Here is a 24,850-nt window from a genome sequence, read left to right on the forward strand (position 1 = left end):
TTTTAATTTCACATATTTGAGAAATCTTTCGTGAAACAAACAAGCTTTCACCATGTCATCTAAAGCATGAAACTTTATTTCAGATCCTACCCAGGAAGGGTTTGAGTCCTTAGTCTTTCTGTAGCAAAGGCTTCTTTAACGAAGCAAGAGATGAAGAATATTTTTGTTCATTAAGTTGGTGAAAAAGAATTTTCTTGATAAAAGTGCTTTAAGTTTGATTGGTAAATATCTATCTGGTTTGGACAGGAAATTAAGAGAATTTCAGTTTAAAAACCAAGATGGAGATAGAGTTAAGAAAGCTTCAGCCTGGATGGATCAGTGTTTGATCTCCATTGCCTAGCTGCAAAAACCAAGATGCTAGAAAAACTCATCACTGAAGCACTCTTTGCAGATGGCTGTGCCCTCATGGCCCATGAAGAGACTCACCTACAGGCAATTGTGGATAGGTTCTCTGAAGTCTCCAACCTATTTGGATTCACAATTAGCCTAGAAAAGACAAGTCCTCTTCCAGCTCACCCCAAACACTGTCCTTTCACAACCCTGCATCACCACTGGCGACACACAGCTGAAGAATGTGGACAGTTTCAAACACCTTGACAGCACAATATCCAGTGATGGCTCCCTGGACAAAGAGATCACTGCAAGGATCCAAAAAGCCAGTCAGGCACTTGGACGACTCTGAACCAAGGTCTTGCTGCACAAGGACATACGCCTGTCAACAAAGATGAAGGTGTACAATGCAGTTGTCCTCACATCTCTTGTATGGCTGTGAAACGTGGACTGTCTACTGAAGGCATATCAGTCAGTTGGAACAATTCCACCAGTGATCCCTGAGATCCATCATGCGGATCAAGTGGAAGGACTGAATCAACAACCAGAAAGTCCTTGATAGAGCCAACACAACAAGCATCAAACTAATCCAGGCCCAGCTTCATTGGACTGCCATGTCATCCACATGGATCACAACTGAATCCCAAATCAGCTGTGTTTTGGCTAAGAAGCCCAGGGCAACAGAAATCAAGGCTGCCGTCACAAGAGGTGCAAAGACAATCTCAAGACACACATCAAATTGACCAACTCTTCAACCTCACCAGCTCAAGTTCACTGCCTCAGACAGAAGCCACTGTTGAGCCCTGACCAGAAAAGCCAGTTCCACCTTCGAGGTTGACTGCCAACAATGTCTTGCTGCAGCTCGTGAAAAATGTCACAGAGCTGTGTCTCAGCCACCCCCAACCACTGGTGTCCCATGCCCCACCTGCAACTTTGTGTGTGCATTAGAATTTGGACTCCAGAGCCACATGCGAGTCCACCATTGATGAGATCGCACAACTTGTCTTACTCAGCTCGAGAGACTACCAAGAAGAAGCTATGTAGATGTCAAAAGTCAGAAGGGAAATGCAGTTTAAATTAAATGAATTTACATATTTTATGTTTAATTACGAAAGGACACATTGCATTTATGATGATTACACTTAAAAGGAACTAAAAGATAGAACTAGAACACAAATTTCAATTGATAAAAAATTATTTAATTTGTATTTTTTTTATTAAAGTACTGTCTCCACTCGGCTTGAATGACATTTTCATTGATCAAAATTTCCTAACGTATCATTAATTGCGGTGTACTATGAATGTCATTTGGAAAGAAAATGTATAGAAATGTATGACCTATTTTTAAATCTGATATTTCATAGTGTTGATTAAAATTTCCAGGTCCTATCTACTGTTTTCAACAGTAAAACTAGCGATACATCAAAGATTCTGTTACCAATTTTGATCGCTATTTTCTTCAAGTTCAACAAATAGGGATCAATTTTTTTGGTATTTTCTGGTTTAAAAAATGGGATCCACACCTGACCTCTCATTATAAGTGGGTTCGTGAGTTATCAGGGCACGAGTTATCGAGGGAGTGGTTTAGTCATTAAAGCACTGATTCAAGGAAGTGAAACTTTGTCAGAGCTTATGTTAGTGAAAACTGTTTTTATGGTCATTATGTACAAGTTTGCACAGTTTACCTGTATTGTCTTTTGGATACTTCTGTGCCAAAATAAATTCCCCAACATGTTCCAACTGGATAAGCTAGCTATATATATATGTCCTTCAGAAAGCAGGATATGAAAATGAGTTCTCAGCACAGAACAATATTCACACAAAGGTGAGGAACACAATAACTGCAGAAACAAGAGACTAATGCTTGTATACCACCACGTTGGCTGTTTCTGCTCATCGGGTAATTCTGTGTAACAATACGTCGTTTCTGTAAAAATTGGATCACGTTATTTTGGGTCAAAAATCCATTTTGTATCAAGAAAGAATGATCATACTTTAATTAAGAAAAGTGACATTCATAAATTGTACAAAAATATCCCACATTTTGTCTCAAAATGCATATGAAAATGTGATTTCTAAATGTCAACATGAAGACCCACTCCATGACCTTCTTGAACCTGTAACTCAGAAAATCTTTTAGAATCATACAAATAAATACATTATTTAAAAGATGGAAATGTAAACATTAAAATAATTCTGCATCTTAATCCAAGTTTCCAATTTTGCAAGAAGTTGTTCCACACACAAAATCATTTGCTACTCGTGTCAACTTGCCGCTGGAATGGGATTCTCAAAAATCTCCCTGGCGTATTGTCTGTTTCAAAATTCTATAGTAATTTTTCCCCATAAACAAGACATTGTAAACACATATCCTATTCATTGTTGTTTCTCTTCCACATAATAACTTATTTTTTTAATAAAAAGTTTAAATTTATTCTTTTTTTGTACAAGATCAATTTAGTTTGCTTAATATCTCTTGCCATTTATTGGCATTGTTACATTGAATTTTGTAAAACTAGCTATGAACCTGACCTAATTATTTGACTGAACTGCTGACAGAAGCAGTCCAAAGTAATGTATCTCAGTTCTATAGCCTGATGAATAAAAATCTTTTTAAAGCTGTGCACAGAAAAGGCTGACATATCGGGATTTGTGAAATCATGGGGGCGGTATCCCCTGTGTCCAAAATTAATATTATTTTCAACAGAATATTCTGATAAAAATTGCCTCATTTCAAATGTCAATGGGTCGAATTCGATGTGTTTTGCTTCAATATTGGAGACGGAAACCTTACATGTGCAGAAATGCCCGACAACATTGTAACTAGAGGTGACAGCTTTTAATGATTTTGATTTTAATAGAGCTTTAACAGTGGAATAATAAAAAAAGAGACAAACATATCTCATGATCAGATTGTATCAGATAAAGTTGTGACAATGCTACCATTATGGTTGTCAAGAACAACTCAGTTCTGACCAGTATTCACTAAGAGAATAACACCAGTACCATCTAGTCTGGAGTGAGTGTAGTTAGTGATGATCACTAATGAAACTTGCATTATCTTTAAGCACCCTGCTGAATTATTGAGAGTAGCAATGACTGCATCCAATGAAGTCTTTGTTTTGCCATATAATGGATTTTCAAGACAGAAACTTGGTGTTTGTTTTTAGGCAATGCCAGTATGGTTGTAATTATATGGAAGTTTGCACATGTGTATGGTGATGATATTTTTACAATACAGAGCCTACCAACTAATTTTTGTTGTTGTAAGTGTATTAAATGTTTTAAAAAAGACAGACAGGTTATTTGATTTTATTCAGATTTCAATTTCCAATTATTTTCTATAGGCTTATATGAAAAGTTAGCTTATCCTCAACTGGATAACATCACTTGCTTTGGTCATGTGCACTAACCCATCTTGGGACCTCAAAACACTTTTTGAGTCTCCAAGAAACCCAACACTGTGGAATATGGTAGGCATGCAAGCTGGAGTTGATGACTAATTTCTGAACTTAGTATTTCATAGCATATAGCATGTTATACAGGAAATATGACTTCCATTATTGTCTTTATTGAAATTTTATTGATATATTGATACAAAATTATTAGTCATTAGACATGTTAAGGCCAACTTCTGTGGCTCTCACACTTTTTGGGTGAACACTAGCATGTCTAACTAACAGGTATTCTGAAATTTCATTCATGGGCACCTCCCAATATTTGTTTTCTCCATCAATGAATCGATCAGGGGATTATTTCTAAAATAAAATGATTTCTCTGTGTTTCAAGAGGTACCTTGTTAATGATCTTTAATACATTTTTTTTCAGACAAATCTTGTATGGCATCAACTCCATAGGTATCCATGTGACACCAATAATTACTCTACTTGTCCAACAGGTAACATATTTAATTGTTATTTGCTCTAATTGTCAAAGATCAATTGGTCAAACACCAGAACAGTTAATGAGATGGCATGTTGTCATCCATCCATCATCTATCTGTTTGTTAGCACAAGTTTGTTATTGCTACTTCTCCTAAACAAATTGGAGAATTGCCATGAAAGTTTACACAGTCATCCTAAAGTATATTTGATCTAAGGGAAAATGGTGTAACTTGAAAATCCAATATGGCTGACACTGTCTGTTTCCATCTTAACAATTTTGTTATCTCTACTCTGCCTGAATGATGGTCATATCGAGATATGGTTTTCATTACAAGACTAAGTATGATGTCCACTTGATCCTCAATGAAAATAGTGCAGTATGGCCACCATTATTACCATCTTAAGAATCTAGTTATTACAATTTCTTCTTAATGTTTGAACATATTGATCTGGGTTGTCACTATAAGACTTTTGATGTGTAGTTGGTCCAAAATGAAAATGATGCAAATATGACCTCTCAAAATTCAAAACAGTTACTTTTTCAAAACAAATGATCATTTCAACATGAAAAAACCCATGGGGAAAATGGTGTAACTTGAAAATCCAATATGGCTGACACTGGCAGTAGTCATCTTATCAATTTTGTTGTGTCTGCCTGAATGATGATTATATGAGATGGGGTTTTCACCAAAAGGCTTATTATATGTCCAGTTGACTCTAAATGAAAATGTTGCTGATCACACATCAGTATGGCTCCTATTTTAACCGTCTTGATAATCTTGTTATCACAATTTCTTCCTAATGGGTGAGCACATTGATATAGGGTTTTTGCTAAAAGAATTGTGATGTGTAGTTGGTCCAAAATGAAAATGATGCCAATATAACCTTCCAAAATTTGTATGTTGCTTTTGTGAAACAACTGATCATTCCAACATGAAAAAACATCTTTTTTGCAGTATATTAAAATGAGAGAGATCTAACTTCCAAAATTGCTGCCATGACGACCATCTTGAAAATGGTAATATGGCTACTTTTTGTGAACAAATGGTCTTTTTGGAAATGTGATTTTCACTAAAACACTAAAAGTTATAATAAAATACAGATGTTTTCAAATGAAAATGGTGCTAATCTGACTTACAATATGGCACTATGGCCTTCTAAAAAATCTTGTTATCACTACTTCTCTTGCATGAATGCAGTTCAAAGTCTTGTGATTACAGGCAGTATTTACATAAATATACTATGCTGGAACGAAGATGTGTGAAAAATGGAATTTTTAAAAATTTTGTCACTAATAATTTTGCATAGGGAGGTGAGTGAGTATGGGAGGGATTGGAGAAACCCCTAATCTCAGGAGATTAGGAAGTTCACATTCATTCCACCAACATATCTGAATATTTTTGAAGGAATGTTTGAAAACCAGACCTAATTTACCTTTGTGTCAGGTCGAAGGTCATTTTTGTATTTCACTGAGATTATGTACACAGTGACTTGTGCATATACGAGTGAATTCAGACCAGATTCAATTTAGTTGCATTCTAATAACCAAGTAGTTTGCTAGCACTGACATTGATTTTAATGTCAATGGTCTTGTCAATGCAAACCGACTCAGAATAAAATTTTGTATATAACTGATACATATGCACATTTTTAAAATCCTTTGCATATAATTGATTAGTCTTGACCTAAGACTGGTAATTCAAAAGGATTTATAATATTCTAAATTTCCATTTTATTCATTACTAATTTGTTTCTTTAAAAAGTTCTAAAAAGTAAATTAAACACGTTAATTTTGAATTTTAGCATAGGTGAGACTAATACAATCCATGTAATAGCTGGCATTAGGATGAGAAAATTCTATTTAAGGTTTAATTGTTTGTGTTGCGTGAGATTCTGCTAGTAATCTTATTTATTTCTACAGGTCCTGTCACCATTTTACATATTCCAACTGTTCAGCTGTTCACTGTGGTTTGCTGAGGGGTACTACTACTATGCTGCCTGCATTGTTTTAATTTCTATCATCTCTGTCACTTTGACCATATATCAGACTCGTAAGGTAGGTATTTGGAATAATTTTACTTGTCACATACATGTGTATCAGAGCCATTATTGCAATGGTGGTGGTGATGGTAGTGTTTTGTAATGGATTTTGGATGTTGATTTGCATTAAAGCTTGGGAAAACAAGAAACAGTTTGACCACCTGAGATATAGAAATATTTTTTCTAGACCAACCCTTTAACTCTGTCAGCATCCACACTTCACGGGGCAAATTTTATATACTGTAAGGTGGCTGCAGAGCTACCATATATACTCAATTATAAGTTGACCCCCCCCCCCCGGACACAAACAGCCAATAGCTCTTTGACATTCCTATAAGTTGGGGTGTATCCTGCAAGTTGGATTTGTCTAAAGGGATGACTTGTCATCATTGAGCCAGATATGAACTTTGAAAGAATAAAGAAGCTAAACTGGAGAGAGAGAGAGAGAGACACACAGACAGACAGACAGACAGATGGAGAGAGAATGACAGATGGAGACAGACAGAGATAACCAGTGTAAATTATATTATTTGTGTGGAATACGCCACAAATAAATTGTCAGCTTAAGATTTTTCTTAATCAAATCCATTAAAATCCATAATGATTGACATTTCAAATCCATTTATGTGATTAATCCATGAAAATAAAAATAGTTGTTGAGATTGATCAAGTTCACAATATCCTGTGATTTGTTAATTCCACACATCTCGCAAATAAAGAATGAAATTGGTGAAGTCCACATTTGGTGATTCACAGTATCTTATAAATGTCACTATCTATTGTCAAGTCCAAGAATTCAACCTCATTGTCTGATAAAGTTCTGAAATCTTCCATTGTCTAGTTGTTGTGTATAGTGGGTACTTATGTATAAACTGAACTTGGCTCTGTAGGTAATCATTTGATCCTACAGTCTGTGAAGTTTATTAAAGGCTGCAATCTGTTCAGGTAAATTGTGCTGCAAGATTAGAGAGAATTCAAATAACAACTTGGCACTGAGCAAGTATCAAACTCACAGCTTGATCAAAGGCTTTTACTGTGGGAAAACAAATAGGGTTGTCTTTTCAAGATGTTATGAATCTATGGTCTTTAAGTATTAACAAAAGAGCCAAAAAACCAAAAGGTTTGTAAAATCCAACAAATAATTTATTTCCCATGAATACAAAGAGACAGTTTTAAAAGAATTTACAGTATTATGAATTAAATCTCAAATAGTCTTACAAGATTTGTCACAAGTCCAAATGGATAAAGTTTCTACTGAATTCCAGTAGTATTCCAGAGAAGTTCCAATATTTAATGGTGATGATGTGCTAATAGTCTTTTGGTGTATTGCATTGATATAATCCAAAAATGTTCTTGTCTGAAGTCACTTTAATTCAAAATTAATGTCCAATCCAAGAATATTATATATGAGCACTTTGTATTTCCTGTGAACAATAATTTGAATTAATAATTCCACCCAAATGAAATACTGAACACAACAATGTCTCATTCTGCCTCAGATGCTAAATGCAAGAATGAATAATTTCTCAAGTAAACAACATTATATAGAAAGCTAAGACACAAAAGAAAGAGCCAGGGTGAGGGTCAAAAGTTCATTTGTAGAATATTCTAAATTGTCAACAATGTAATGTCTATTACTAAAATTATAATAATGAACATGGGAAACATCAGGTACAACAGGTTCTTCATGGGGGAATTCCAATGTCCTAGACCCAGACCCAAATAAACTTATTTACCTCCACTGACAATGATCATAATATTTAACCCACACTAATAGAGGAATATTAACTATGTATTATTTGTTTACAAAATAAAAGTTCCTGGTCAGGTACACAATGTACTTGATGTTGGACAAGGTCAGGTCCACAATGCAGTGCAATTGTATATACCATATAATCATGGATAAAAATAACTAACAAATACATATTAAATATATATAACAAAGCTAAAGGATTTACTCAGGGTTCCTGCCTCATCCTGATTTTTAAGGAGGTCCTGGAATCCAACTGGAATTTGAATTCAATGAAAATATCCTGGAAACCTCAGATAAAATTACATTTAATTATAAAAATGTCCTGGAATTTGATATTAGAAAGCTAAATTTTAAATTTTGTTAGAGAAAATACTTTTTTTCCCCACTTCGACTTTGCAATGAATGATTATGTAATAATTGTCATATTACATGTTTGACTTTGATTTCACAGAATTAGGCCAAAAAATAACTTGGTTTTGCCTTAGAACTATTTGACTAGGGTGAATAAGTGTTTTTCCATGTAAGCGACTGTACTAACATGTACCTCGCCGGAAATTACTTGCGACGAGGGACATTAAAAACGTGATATGCACGGGTATTTTACCGTGACTATTACTCACTCTCCAGTGGATTTAAGGAAGATCAATTTCTAACCGACACACTGGTCTTTTTGGATCTCGTCAAAGAGTGTTAAATTTATATTTAATTTGATATGCGAAGCTTATTCAGTTTGTAATGTCATATCGTGTAATGATGCATTTATTACAATGCAGATTTGAAACATTGTGAACTTTGAATTACAAGTTGCTATTAGAGTTTGATGTATTAGCATATATCTAGAGATTATTCAGAACCCATTATTTTGACTAGTTTGGTTTTATTGTAGTTGAGTATGACTAGAGCTGACTAGAGCTGTTTAGAGCTGTCTGGAGTGTCCAGAGTATTTAGGGCTGCGTGCTGTTGATACATATGTATGTATGTATGTATGTCTGTACATGTGGTGGAGCCACGGACGTAGACATAGCTAATTCAAGGGTGTACTGTACATGTGGTAGATCTGTGAAGGGTGTGAGCGGACGATAAAAGTGTGGGCCAACCCAAAGACTCAGTGAAACTGTACGGTTCATCAGATTATGAATCGTATGACTGTACAAGGGTCAGGAAGCATATGTTTGTTCCAATTGTTTTTTCAGTTGGGTACATTTTCATGTTCATGAGATTATTTTGAATCTTAGTTGTATTCCAGGAGATTATGTGAATCTCAATTACAGTGCATAACATTATTTGAAACATTTGAATACCTTAAGATTATTTGAATCTTAATCGTAGTCCATATGTGAGATTATGTGAATCTCTCTTACAGTTCATAATATTATTTGAAACGTATCTGCAGTCCATGAGGTTTCTTGAATCTGTATTTCATATTGAATTCATGTTTTTGTTTTTTTTCTCAATGTGTAAATGTTTGTGTAGAGTGATTGGATCAATCGTATGTTGAGAGCATGAGAGAATCATTGTATTTATACACCATATATTTTTCTTTATTAATTTATTTCATAAATTTCCATCTTTCACACATTGTGTTTGTGTTATTCATTTAATCCAAAACCCACTCAGTTTCTATTCTACAACATTGATAACTTAGAGATTTTTGCACACATGTCTTCAATTGCATTATTGTGTCCTTACTCAAAGTATCAGACTTAAAAAATCCTGAAATTTGTCATTTTCTCCTGGAAAACTGGAAATAAAAATCATTGTGGTGCAGGAACCCAGTTTATATCAAACATGCACAGTAAGAACACTGCTTGACATACATGTACATGTATTAAATTTGTGGCTTGAATGATTGTCATTTTGAAAACAAAGTGAGTGCTGATTGTACGAGGGTTTATATGGCCATGTGTACTGGCAGAAAACTTTCTAAATATCACTTGGGAATATTTTCTTACTTCATAAAAAAAGAAAATTAAGTTTAAATCAAAATATTTATTGCATCAGACAAAGTGATGCATTTGATCTGTGAATGGAGAATTAACTGCTTGGCTTAATAACTAGTGCTAACTTGACTGCAACATACATGTGATTCTACTGACAGTAATGGAAAATACTGTTTGTAAGCCAGTCTACAGTACATACTGTTCTATGATTATAATCTTCCAATTTAAAAAACTGATTTTTTTTTTTTAAATTTGAGAAAAGGAAAGAAAAATAAATGGCATTTTATGCATTCTATCCATGCATTACTTAACCAGAAAGAACCAGTCTACTGTGGACCAGAATTGTTCAGCAGTTGTTGGAATCAGTGCAATGATGCATGCCTGAATAATCAGATTAAGGCTAACATGTGTAAGCAATAAATTTCTAATTGATTATGTTGTTGTTGTAATCTGGACACTTCAAGCCATATGCGGGATGGTTTCTTGTGGTGTTAGAAGTAATTAAGGGATCAAAGTTGGTCCATGATAAAAGTGTCAACAGGTATCCAGGTATTCGGGCACCCGCCCATTAATAATTATCCAGGTGATACGATATAGGGTATAGCTATAGGGTATAGCTATAGGGTACCATTCAGTTCATGGTAAAAATAACCCCCCAAAACCCAACCATCTTTCCGAGTTAAGATCAAAGATTAGATCTGGTAATGTCAGGAGTGAGTGAGACACAAAATAACATGTGCAGTTTGAGACTCAAATCATGTGACATTGATCCATTGTAGAACTGATTGTCATATCGTCAGCGTGTGTGACCATATAGCTGTGTGCTCGAACAGTTTCTTTATTTTCTATTTATAGTAACTGTACATGACATGTTTTGAAGAAAACAGATGGGTTTCTTGAATTTGAATTTTTTTGTCACAGATTAATTTATAATTTGATACACACTTGTGTAGCGGACCAGTCTAAATTGAAAAAACATGGTGCCAGATATTATCAAGTGAAACAGGCTCTATCAGTGTGACACATGGGTATGAAAAATGTGTGTTATAATTCCTAAATGCAATGCATTACCAAAGATTATTGGATTTCAATACAATGTGGCATGCATCTTGCTGTAGATTGGACTTTAAATGAGTTTAATTTTCTGCATTCTATCTTACTATTTAGATGAGATATGGCCCTTGCTTACTATGATTTTTAAAGCATGACTTTGTAAAGGAATATTGACTTTAAAATAAATGTTTCATGCACTTTTGTTGTTGATAGAACCTTGAATAAGTTGGATTTCTACCATTACTGTTAGACGGGATATGGCTGTTTCTCCTTACTTTGGTTTCCAAACATGCATTTCTTTGCTAAAGGCCCTACCAATCACATAGCAGATTGTGTTAAGTGTTGACCATTGCAATGTATCCACTACAAACAGCTCAAGCAAAGTAAATTTGTTGCTAATTTAATAAAATCCACATTTCTGCAGTGGAAATTAATCCATCCATGATTGTGTCCATCATAGACAGGATATTGTAGTCATCTTAGATGTCCACATCATGGTTTGTAGTGGACAGATTAAGTTGTATTGCCCATGTCATGGCTTGTAGTGGACAGATTAAGTTGTATTGCCCACATCATGGCTTGTAGTGGACAGATTACGTTTTATTGTTCACGTCATGGCTTGTAGTGGACAGATTAAGTTTTATTGTCCACATCATGGCTTGTAGTGGACAGATTAAGTTGTATTGCCCACATCATGACTTGTAGTGGACAGATTAAGTTGTATTGCCCACATCATGGCTTTTAATGGACAGATTAAGTTGAATTGTCCACATCATGGCTTGTAGTGGACATATTAAGTTGTATTATCATGGCGTGTAGTGGACAGATTGCCCACATCGTGGCTTGTAGTGGACAGATTAAGTTGTATTGTCCACATCATGGCTTGTAGTGGACAGATTAAGTTGTATTGCCCACATCATGGCTTGTAGTGGACAGATTAAGTTGTATTGTCCACATCATGGCTTGTAGTGGGCAGATTAAGTTGTATTGCCCACATCATGGCTTGTAGTGGACAGATTAAGTCATATTGTCCCAATTGGAGAGTCAATGCAGTATAACTATGTCATAGTGGACATCTGTTGGATATATTGTGTGGATATATATATGTAGTAGCATGTCATAGTGGACAGACATCTGCTGGATATATTGTGTGGGTATATGTATGTAGTAGCATGTCACTGTGAATAGACATCTGCTGGATATATTGAGTGGATACATGTATGTAGTAGCATGTCATAGTGGACATCTGCTGGATATATTGTGTGGATATATATATATGTAGTAGCATGTCATAGTGGACAGACATCTGCTGGATATATTGTGTGGGTATATGTATGTAGTAGCATGTCACTGTCGACATCTGCTGGATATATTGTGTGGATATATGTATGTAGTAGCATGTCATAGTGGACATCTACTGGATATATTGTGTGGATATATGTATGTAGTAGCATGTCACTGTGGACATCTGCTGGATATATTGTGTGGATACATGTATGTAGTAGTTATGTCATAGTGGACATCTGCTGGATATATTGTGTGGATATATGTACATAGTAGCATGTCACTGTGGACATCTGCTGGATATAATGTGTGGATATATGTATGTAGTAGCATGTCACTGTTGACATCTGCTGGATATATTGTGTGGATATATGTATGTAGTAGCATGTCATAGTGGACATCTGCTGGATATAATGTGTGGATATATGTATGTAGTAGCATGTCACTGTTGACATCTGCTGGATATATTGTGTGGATATATGTATGTAGTAGCATGTCATAGTGGACAGACATCTGCTGGATATATTGTGTGGGTATATGTATGTAGTAGTATGTCACTGTGGACATCTGCTGGATATATTGTGTGGATATATGTATGTAGTAGCATGTCACTGTGGACATCTGCTGGATATATTGTGTGGATACATGTATGTAGTAGTATGTCATAGTGGACATCCGCTGGATATATTGTGTGGATATATGTACATAGTAGCATGTCACTGTGGACATCTGCTGGATATAATGTGTGGATATATGTATGTAGTAGCATGTCACTGTTGACATCTGCTGGATATATTGTGTGGATATATGTATGTAGTAGCATGTCATAGTGGACATCTGCTGGATATAATGTGTGGATATATGTATGTAGTAGCATGTCACTGTTGACATCTGCTGGATATATTGTGTGGATATATGTATGTAGTAGCATGTCATAGTGGACAGACATCTGCTGGATATATTGTGTGGGTATATGTATGTAGTAGCATGTCACTGTGGACATCTGCTGGATATATTGTGTGGATATATGTATGTAGTAGCATGTCACTGTGGACATCTGCTGGATATATTGTGTGGATACATGTATGTAGTAGTATGTCATAGTGGACATCTGCTGGATATATTGTGTGGATATATGTACATAGTAGCATGTCACTGTGGACATCTGCTGGATATATTGTGTGGATACATGTATGTAGTAGCATGTCACTGTTGACATCTGCTGGATATATTGTGTGGATATATGTATGTAGTAGCATGTCATAGTGGACATCTGCTGGATATATTGTGTGGATATATGTATGTAGTAGCATGTCACTGTCGACATCTGCTGGATATATTGTGTGGATATATGTATGTAGTAGCATGTCACTGTGGACATCTGCTGGATATATTGTGTGGATATATGTACGTAGTAGCATGTCACTGTGGACATCTGCTGGATATATTGTGTGGATACATGTATGTAGTAGCATGTCACTGTTGACATCTGCTGGATATATTGTGTGGATATATGTATGTAGTAGTATGTTACTGTCGACATCTGCTGGATATATTGTGTGGATATATGTATGTAGTAGCATGTCATAGTGGACATCAGCTGGATATATTGTGTGGATATATGTATGTAGTAGCATGTCATAGTGAACAGACATCTGCAGGATATATTGTGTGGATACATGTATGTAGTAGCATGTCATAGTTGACATCTGCTGGATATATTGTGTGGATATATGTATGTAGTAGCGTGTCGCCTCAGCTCAACAGTGGCTATATAGTGCCAACAAAACAAAAAGTTTGAAAAATGTAAAAATGGATTGCACAAAAATTTAGGATGATGAACCCTTCCAAATAAATGTAAACTTGAAGTTCAAGAAGTTAGTGTATTAAACATATATTAAAATTCTGTAAAATGTATGTATAATAAAATATAACATTAAACGACTAGCCCACTAAAACACTTTGACATATGTTTTGCCATTGATGAAAGATACGCCCTCAGCAAGGAATCACATGATAATATTTAGGCGCTTCACAAAATATAACAAGTTTAATAATGACAGAGTGATTGTAAAAGTTGTGTGTGTGAGGGAGAGATAGAAAGATGCTGCTTTTAAATAAATAAAAACAAAAGGAATTGCATGTAAGTACTGGTTGGTCCATAAGAAAGATGTTGAATCAGTATGTATCATGATTGCATTGACCATTCAGTTATTACAATAAAGAATATGAGAAATGCTGCATTTTTTAGTCATTCTCCCAGTCACTTTTAAATTGTTTGCATAATACAGAATATAGATAACACTGTTCCAATACAACCTGAGGTCTCTGGCAGTATTTCTGTATATGTATATGTGACACATTTTCTCAAGAAATGGATGTGTTTACCTTTACCATAGGCATACTGTTTTTACACAGGCTCTGTTAAGCACACATTGCTGTATTTTTTTGACAACAGCTCAAGCAAATATACTTACCTTAGTTGGTTTGATTACCTGATGAGTTTAATATTACCAAATGTAAAGGTGAAAGTGATATTAATAAGTGCTGATGCGGAAAAAATCTTTTTTTATTGCAGTTGTGGCTAATTTCTCTTAGACATCAATCATATTTTCATCATTTTTTAAATTGAATGGCATTGCCTACTATTATGACACTTGGTTGTGGATTGAATGGAATTGCCTACTATTATGTCACTTGGTTGTGGATTGAATGGAATTGCCTACTTTTATGACACTTGGTTGTGGATTGAATGGAATTGCCTACTATTATGAAACTTGGTTGTGGATTGAATGGAATTGCCTACTCTTATGACACTTGGTTGTGGATTGAATGGAATTGCCTATTCTTATGACACTTGGTTGTGGATTGAATGGAATTACCTACTCTTATGACACTTGGTTGTGGATTGAATGGAATTGCCTACTCTTATGACACTTGGTTGTGGATTGAATAGAATTGCCTACTATTATGACACTTGGTTGTGGATTGAATGGAATTTTTGCCTACTATTATGACACTTGGTTGTGGATTGAATGGAATTACCTACTATTATGACACTTGGTTGTGGATTGAATAGAATTGCCTACTCTTATGAGACTTGGTGTGAATTGAATGGAATTGCCTACTATTATGACACTTGATGTGGATTGAATGGAATTGCCTACTATTATGACACTTGGTTGTGGATTGAATGGAATATCTGCAGTAGAGACAGTATTTACTGGACATTAATTTTGTGTGTTTAGTTTTAGCTTAATAAAAGTGGAATTTCATCAATTTTATTTTCTCGTTTAACTTGCACATTGTTATGAATTTAGTTTTCATTAAACATGTTATAGTTATGCAATGTTGCAATAAATTTCTAATCAATGCACTGCATCAAAAGATGAATTTAGAAAATCTGGACAAAGAGTTGTTGATTCTGTCCTTTAATGAAGATTTTCATTCTTGATACCGTTTTGCCAGAATATGCCAAGAATCTTCTACAGATTCTAGTTGTGCTATTCTTGATGTTGTTTACCAGCATTTAGAGAAATTCAGTAGCACTCTGATGACATTGCTTCATTAAATCCTCAGCTTGGTCTTGATTCCATGTTGTTTGGAAATTGATATATATTTCAGAATACCAAAAGTTTGATTTGCTTTGCTAATTCTGTTTGCTGCTTCACTTTCCGAGTCTCCATATGTGCTCACTTTTTTTTAAGGTAAGTGATTTTTTTCTGTCTCCTCATTATTCACACGATAGCATCATTGTTTTTTTGGTTTTTCCTCAATAATCTGATTTTCTTGCTCTTCACTTTCAGTTCCATCTTAATGGCTGTCTCATTGAATTTATCTTTCATTATTTTGCTATCTTTATGTTGACTTGATAATAGTCTAATATCATTGGCACAGTCTAGGTCTTCTAATGATGAAGGGAAGGTTCTCCTAATTCCTCTTTTACTGCCCACAGTTGTCTCTTTCATCAGTGGCAGAGATGAAGAGAAAAGATGCATGGATGCAGTCTTGTTTCATGCCTATGTTGATACTGAAGCAGTCCGTTAGATGGTTATTCTAGAACATTTTATACTGGACATTTTGATGCAGAAGTATGATGATGTTTACAAGCTTTAATGGGATATATCACAAATCTGGAGCATTTTCCAAAACCGAGTCATAGTGAAGGCTGACAAAAGCCTTTTCAGAGCTGATTAAATTGATGTAGACATTACTATACCATTCTCTTGACTGCTCAAGTATCTAATGGAGTGTGAAAATAAGGTCCATGCTGGATTTTTGTTTCTTGAAACCAGCTTGTTTCTTTTTGATCAGGTCATCAACTGTGATGCTGATCCACTTGAGATTGATTCTACTGAAGATCTTACTGATGAGGGATAGCAGGGTGATATCTCTCCAGTTGTTACAGTCCCCAAGATCACCTTCTTGGTAACTTGACAGCAATTCCAGTTTTCCACTCAGCATTGGATTCTTCACACTCCAGTGTCTTTTGGAGTATATCACTGAGGAATGTTTGGGCTTTCTGTATCTTCTGACTTGAGCATTTCTGGGCAGATTCTGTCCTAATCAGGAATTTTCCCATTTTTGAAGACTTTTATGGCTTCTCTGACTTCAGTCTCAGTGATATATTCTCCAAATTGTTGTTCAGGTTCTGTTTGGCTTCTGGGGTCAAGGCTGTAGCAGGTGTGTCTGGCCTATACAGTACATTCTAAAAGTGTTCCTTCTATCTTGTCATTTTCTTGCTCACATCAGGGAGGATGTCCCAAACTGCACTCTCCAGAGATAACTTTTGACCTGTCAGGCAGTCTCCTTTTAGCTTTTTTGTGATCTTCATGTCCTGACTCTCTGCTGTGTTTTCTGCTTCTGCCACAAGCTGTTTAGTGTAATGCCATTTATGACTTGCCCTGGTTTTCACTTCTCTGTCCATGCCAGAGTACTAGTGGGAATTTCTTACTTTTATCCTGGGTGATTTTGTCTCTAATAGGTATTTCTTGCTTTGTTTTATTTTTTCAATAATCTGGTTTGACTGTAATATCCGTTCTTGTTTACATGCTTTCTTGTAGTAGAGTTTCTCCAGTTTCTTTCATGAATGTTTTGAAAGAATGGATAGCAGTTTACCCAACTCATTATGGTCTATGCTGAATATGTTCTTGATAGTAAGGCTGCACTCTTACCAGACATTGGGATTTTCTAGTTTGGAAATGTTTACACTTTTTTCTTCTCCCTCAGTTTGGTCTTTCTCGGGGCAAGTTTGGATACCAGAAAATCATGATCACTGCCTACATCATCATCATGTCTCTTGACACTTTGATCTTACGAGGAGTGTTTCTTCTTGCCATTGATCAGCACAGGGTTTGTCTGTTTTTGTCTTGCCACCTGGAGACTTCCATGTCTTGTAGATTTGATTATGCTGGAAAATCCAATAACAAAATTGCTTTCTTTGCAGAAGTCTCAAAGTCTTTCACCATTGTCATGTATTGGTCATATTCTATGTCTACACATGAATTGCTCTTTGTCTGTGTTGTCTGAGGCTGTTTGTATGTAAAATCAGCAACAATTAGTAGAATGTCAACATTTGATGTTGCTTTGACAACAAAGTGCATTTCTGGAAATAAATAGTGGATCTCAAAACTTATCATAGTTTGCCTTAGGTGTTATACTTTCTTTATGCCTACTTATTGAACTTGTTTGTTTGTTTGTTGGTTTTGATGGCACTTTTATCATGCCCCAAAAATGGAAGCTAAGTGCCTTTCTCAAGGACACACCAAGTTATCTGACCTGGGATTGTATGGGCAGGTGTAGAATCTGCAACTCTTGGATTAGGAGCCTGGTGCTGTCCTAACTGAGTTATCACAGCTCCCCCCATTTATTGGCAGATTATAAGTACTTTGTAACCTTTGTAGGTCATCTTACTTTGGCCACACATTTTTGTATTTAAATTTAAATATAAATAAATAATTATTTATTTGTGGAACAATATTCCAGCTAGCTCAAGCATGTCAAGGAAGCTTCATTTTTGATGCATATGGCCAGCGAGTCCTTGTGTTTGGTCCATACATTTGACACCTGTGGCATCACATGACAACTCCACTTAAACCATTCTCTTGTACCAGAAAGATAAACTGTTCTGTGGGGCAAATCACAAATAAATTTTGCAGCAGTGCTTTGGAGTTGCAAGAGTTCATTTTGTTTTTATTGTTTTTTGACAGCACTTTTAACAAGATATTGACCTATAATGCAGAGGAAAAGGGAGAAAAATGCTTTTAATAAGGATATGCTGAGGTAGCCTTTAATAAGGATATGCTGAAGTAGCCTTTAATAAGGATATGCTGAGGTAGCCTTTTATAAGGATATGCTGAGGTAGCCTTTAATAAGGATATGCTGAGGTAGCCTTTTATAAGGAATTGCTGAGGTAGCTTTTAATAAGGATATGCTGAGGTAGCCTTTAATAAGGATATGCTGAGGTAGCCAACCCTGGCTGGTCTTATGCAGGTATTGAATTTTGAGTCTGATGCCCAGTCATCTGAGCTATCATATTGTAACAGATACTGAAAAAGCAAAAATAGTTGCAAAGCCTAATTATCCCTTAAAGATATCAATGTGCTAATTGAGCCAGTCAATTATTTTTGCATCCTGTTGTAGTACCAAGTAAGATCATAAATTGTTTTCTCAGATTTTGCCTGTAGATAGCTAATCAGTGAAAAGTTTTACTTGCAATAATAAGAAAGCAGGATTAAAACCTAAACAGATAATAAAATGGTAATTTATTCAGTATGCTGTCTTTTTCATAGCATAACAAGTGTCATTTAACTGATTCTGAAAAAGGTCCACTTGCACTTGAAATTCCAATATTTTTTTCAAAGGCAGCATAACCTGTGCTGATATTTGGACATGTGTCCATGTTAGTGCCTAACATAAGTAAAATAATCTTTGGTACATCTGAACTTAAACTTAATGGACTGGATTTCATCCAAAATGTAGAAAAATGAAAGAAGTATGCTTGAATAGTGTGGCAATACACAGAGCAGGGTATTTTAGGTTTGGCACAAAGTGGTAGTAACACTGGAAAGTGAGAGTACTTACTTTACACAACCCTTGAGACAAATATGGATGGGTAATGTACAGTTGTATATGCCACACTGACCTTTATGCTTATTTAATTATGCTTACATAATGAACAGCATAGTGGAAATCACTGTCCCATTTACATGTGACCTTGCCTGCTCGACGGCATGTGGCCCCATTTTTTATCAGTAGTGCTTATGGGATGGTCTGTTGTCTGTCATCTGTCAGCTATCATCCATCCATTGTCTGTTGTCCACCTGTCTGTATGCACAAATTTGTTATTGCTATTCCTCTTAGACTGCTCAGAGGATTTCCATGAAACTTTACACACACATTCATCCCATAGTCTAGTTGGTCCCAAATGAAAATGGTACCACTCAGACAACCTATATGGCCACCAAAGTGGCCAGCTTGAAATTTTATTATTGCTACTTATCCTTAATGGATGGTTATATCAACATGGGGTTTCACTAAAAGACTACTTATCATGCCTACTTGGTACCAAATGAAAATGGGGTCGATCTGTATCCTGATATGATCAACAAATTGGTTGTCTTTAAAATCTTGTTATCACTTCTTTTCCTGAATTAAAATATATATTAACATGGGGTTTTCACCAGAAGACTTCTTATGATGTCTAGTTTATCTAAATGAAAATGGTGCCAAATTGATTTCCAGTGTGACCACTACAGAGTGCCATTTTGTAAAGATGGATTCAACACTGTGCAGTTAAAACTAAGAAATGTACTTATATTGAATTCCATAAAATTCTTTTCAGACAGTTGAGCATCAATCCCTTTTAGGGACTCTTTTTTTTCTTCTTGTTTTCGGTTTACATATTTGTAAAAGAATTTTCACTAGCTTCAGAAACTTTTGACATCAATTTTTTTATGTGAAGAACATGTTGCTTTCAATATATTGAAGCTGCAAAATGTACTTCATTATAATATGAATTCAGAGATCGCATGGTTGTGACATGGATCCCAATGTTTTTCCAGTTTCATCCTTTTGATTTCTGTACAACCTCTGCAATAATTTCTCTCAAATGATACTTTTTGAATTGCTAGAGTTTTATTGCCAAGGTTAATGAGAGTTGGATTTGTTAATTTGGTGAGATGTACTGTGTTCTTAAAGATTAAAAATAATCTTAGCACTTTGTCTTTCTTTAATGAATAAAGATGTTAGAAGTTTCTTGTTGTGAATGATAAGCTAATCTGTATTGAACCATCAACAGTAAAGATAACAATTCTTCTTTGTCTTAAATACATTTTGTCTAGTTGTTGTTTCAATCCAGGACATAGTAGCAGTCAGATGCTTGTTCACTTAGCTGTTATACACACCAAACATTTACTTTGCAGAAATAAGTTTATGACCTGAATTGATAACTGAACATACATATTAATTAAATGTAATAATTGCAAATCATCAAAGTTATTCTATAGTGAAAGGTTATCTGGTGTATCATTATAAAATATTTCACAGAGCAAACGCTACTTTTAGGCAGATGTGGCTTGGTTGTTTACTAATCCTCATGTGATCAATGGACCTGCAGCTGTAATCTGGAAAATAATAAACTCAGTCTTGATGCCTGTCCCTAAATAAGTGTTACAAGATATTTTTGTGTTCTGTAGATAGTATTTGAAGTTACATGCATTTCTTAGCAATGAACCAAGTATTCAGAATTGAATGGAGTATAGCAGAGAAAATATATACAGACACCACTTTGACCTTTTAAACACATACATATCAATTTTAGATCAGTTTTTTGCATTGAATTCAGAGACATGATGATCCATATTGGGATGATACAAAATTATACTTTTTTGTGCACATATTTGGTGGAATTGTTATGGATTCACTCTAATGGAGGCAATTTAATCAGCTGATATGTGGTCCCAGATCATAGTGTTATATAGACAATGTGTACTGTGCATGAATATTTATTTATTTGATGCAAAATGACAAGTTGTATGAATAATAACTTGTACCTTTCTCTTTCTGTGTGATCGTTCTGATATGTGTTCTGACAAATTGACTCAATTGTTATGCATGAGTGACTTTTGGTCTCACAGTTAAATGAGTATTTTTTAATTATTTTTTGTAATTAAAGTATATATATTTTTTAAATACATGAATGTCTGTTAACACTGAGATATATATACACAAGCCTGGCCCTGTCATTGGTATTACAGTGGAATTATAGCATGCTCATGAGTCAATAGGTTTGTTGCAATCAAAATGTTATTATCAACAATTGAAATTTAGACTGTCATGAAATTTTACTAAGTTCTTATTATTCCCTTCGCAACAAAGCTGTAGCATTTTGCCTGTCTATCCACATCTTCATTTGATAGTTCATTTTTACCCCCTCAGTATTTTGAACTCTACCGCACCTGCTTGCATGAAAATTGGTGTGCATAGACCTATGGACAAATTAATTTAGTTGTGCCCAAACTAGGTCAGATTGATGCAAATGAATGACTTTTGTAATTTTCAGTTCATTCGTTATACCTTCAGTATCTTAGATCCAGTTTCAACTGTACTCATAAAGACTGGGATATGGATGAATTTAATTGAGAGTAACTTAACTTAGAAGTCAACACTAGCTCAATGTGACCATATATTCATGCTTGAGTGACTTTTATTTTAGCTACCAAGCTATTTTTAAATTTCAGCTATCTGTTTGTTGCCTAGTCTCAGACCCTATTTTGCCCACATATGTCAAATTTGCAATGTGGATGCATATCAAGATGAGTGATCATACCATATACAAACTAGATCATTGTGACCTAATTTTCAAGCTTGAGTGACTTTTGTGTTTTGAGCTGTCCATTTGTAACCCCCTCAATATCTTGGACACTTTCTTATCTACACAAATGAAATTTGGCATGTGGATGCATCTCAAGGAGAGTAAGGTACAGTGGACCTAACTTTCAGGTCTGAATGACCAGTCTTTATATTGTTTGCTACTCCAAATATACCTCTGTTGATGAGTGGATTCATGTTCTTGATTACTTTAAAAACTTTTTTTCTCTTTTTTAGATGCAAAGAGCTCTTAGGAACACCATTCAGTCCTCAAGTATTGTTACTGTATGCAGAGGAAATGATGGTAAGTGTTTTTTTTAGCTCTACTGGTCATATACCTGAAGAGCCTGTGCCATGGTCTGTTGCCCTTCATCTGTTATGTGTCCATCATCCATCTGTCTGTTAGTATAAGTATTTTATTGCTACTCCTCCCAAACTACTTGGAGGACTGCTGTGAAACTTTACATGCATATTCATACCTTCCCATAGTCAAGTTGGTGCAGATTAAAAATGTTGCTGCTCAGTGGTCCAATATGTAATTTGAAACTCTTGTTTTCACTACTTCTATGGAATGGATGGTCATATCATAATTGGGTTTTTATATAAAGACTTCTTATGATGTCTGGTTGGTCCCATGGAGTTTTTACATGAAGACTTTCTGTGGGGTCTTGTTGGTCCTAAATGAAAATGGTGCTGATCTAATAGCCAATATGTCCACCACAATGGTCATCTAAATAATCTTGTTATTGCTTCTATTTCTGAATGAACAAAATATTGCCATGTGATTTAACCAGAAGACTTCTTATTATGTCAAGTTGTTCCTAAATGAAATTGTTTTTATCTGATGTCTGATATGGCCACCATGGTTGGCATCTTGAAAATATTGTTATTGCTACTCAGACACAATGGATGGCTGTTTTAGCAAAGTTTTTTTATGTCTAGTTGTTCCCAATCAAAACAGTGCCATTCAGACATTTAATATGCCCTCCACAGTGATATGTCTGTCATGTCTGCCACAGTGATATGTCTGTCATGTCTGCCACAATGGTGATCTTGAAAATCTTGTCATCAAATTTCTCCTGAATGAATGATCATATCAGCATCAGGTTTTCACTGAAAGACTTCTTTTGATGTCTAGATGGTTGTAAAGAAAAATGGTAATGTCCAATGTCCAGCATGGGTGTTACAATGGCCATCTTGAAAATATTGTTACCACTACTTCTCCATATCAACATTCACCAAAAGACAATTTATGTTGATCCTAACTAATATGATCTGATACTGAATATCTTCAAATTCTTGTTATTGTTACTTCTCCAAGACGGAAAGTCATAGGATTTCCAGCAGAAGACATCTTATAATGTCTTGTTGAGTACTAAATGAGATAGTGTTGAATTTGTAATACATGTACAAGATAATCAATAGGAACCAGTGTTGTCTGTAAGCACATGTGGGTCTTCAGCACAGGTTAAAACTCTTGTATAAACATCTAGTATGTTTTTTTTATATTTTTGAAGGTTGGACTTCAGTGTATAAAATGCAATTTAAGACTTTTCAATTTTATACTTTATCTTTTTGTTTCAGAATATGCAGATATTTCGTCAGAGGACCTGGTACCTGGTGATGTGATCGAGATTCCCCGTAATGGCTGCATTATGCAGTGTGATGCTGTTCTCGTCACTGGCAACTGTATTGTCAACGAGAGCATGCTAACAGGTCTGTATTCCAAATAATGGCTGTAATTTGCAGTGTGATGCTGTTCTCATCACTGACAAATATGTTGTCAACGAGAGCATGCTAACAGGTCTGTATTCCTAAAAATGGCAGTGATTTGTAGTGTGATGCTGTTCTTGTCACTGGCAGCTATGCTGTCAATGAGAGCTTGCTAACAGGTCTGTAATCCAAATAATGGCTGTGATTTGTAGTGTGATGCTGTTCTTGTCACTGACAAATATGTTGTCAATGAGAGCATGCTAACAGGTCTGTATTCCTAAAAATGGCAGTGATTTGTAGTGTGATGCTGTTCTTGTCACTGACAAATATGTTGTCAATGAGAGCATGCTAACAGGTCTGTAATCCAAATAATGGCTGTGATTTGTAGTGTGATGCTGTTCTTGTCACTGACAAATATGTTGTCAATGAGAGCATGCTAACAGGTCTGTAATCCAAATAATGGCTGTGATTTGTAGTGTGATGCTGTTCTCATCACTGACAAATATATTGTCAATGAGAGCATGCTAACAGGTCTGTATTCCAAATAATGGCTGTGATTTGTAGTCTGATACGGTTCTTGTCACTGACAAATATGTTGTCAATGAGAGCATGCTAGCAGTCTGTATTCCAAATAGTGGCTGTGATTTGTAGTGTGATGCTGTTCTTGTCACTGACAAATATGTTGTCAATGAGAGCATGCTAACAGGTCTGTAATCCAAATAATGGCTGTGATTTGTAGTGTGATGCTGTTCTTGTCACTGACAAATATGTTGTCAATGAGAGCATGCTAACATGTCTGTATTCCAAATAATGGCATTGATTTGCAGTGTGATGCTGTTCTTGTCACTGTCAGCTGTATTGTCAATGAGAACATGCTAACAGGTTTGTTTTCCAAATAATGGCTGTATTTTGTACTGTGGTGCTGTTCTTGTCTCTGGCAACAGTGTTTTTAAATAGAGTATGCTAACAGGTATATATCCACT

General features: G+C 35.3%; 1 protein-coding gene across 1 annotated transcript in view; it reads left to right on the top strand.

Annotated features, from left to right (window-relative positions):
- LOC149781389 (polyamine-transporting ATPase 13A3-like) overlaps nucleotides 1–24,850 on the top strand; it is a 409,406-nt gene that overhangs the window by 195,134 nt on the left and 189,422 nt on the right. Inside the window, exons 9-12 of the mRNA XM_089935483.1 lie at nucleotides 4,159–4,228; nucleotides 6,136–6,270; nucleotides 22,392–22,458; nucleotides 23,739–23,870. Of these exons, the coding sequence (XP_089791609.1) occupies nucleotides 4,159–4,228; nucleotides 6,136–6,270; nucleotides 22,392–22,458; nucleotides 23,739–23,870 (404 nt within the window). The remainder of the gene's footprint in view (nucleotides 1–4,158; nucleotides 4,229–6,135; nucleotides 6,271–22,391; nucleotides 22,459–23,738; nucleotides 23,871–24,850) is intronic.

Source organism: Sinohyriopsis cumingii, chromosome 15, assembly GCF_028554795.1.
Source record: "Sinohyriopsis cumingii isolate HCF-2022 chromosome 15, ASM2855479v2, whole genome shotgun sequence".
Taxonomy (NCBI): domain Eukaryota; kingdom Metazoa; phylum Mollusca; class Bivalvia; order Unionida; family Unionidae; genus Sinohyriopsis; species Sinohyriopsis cumingii.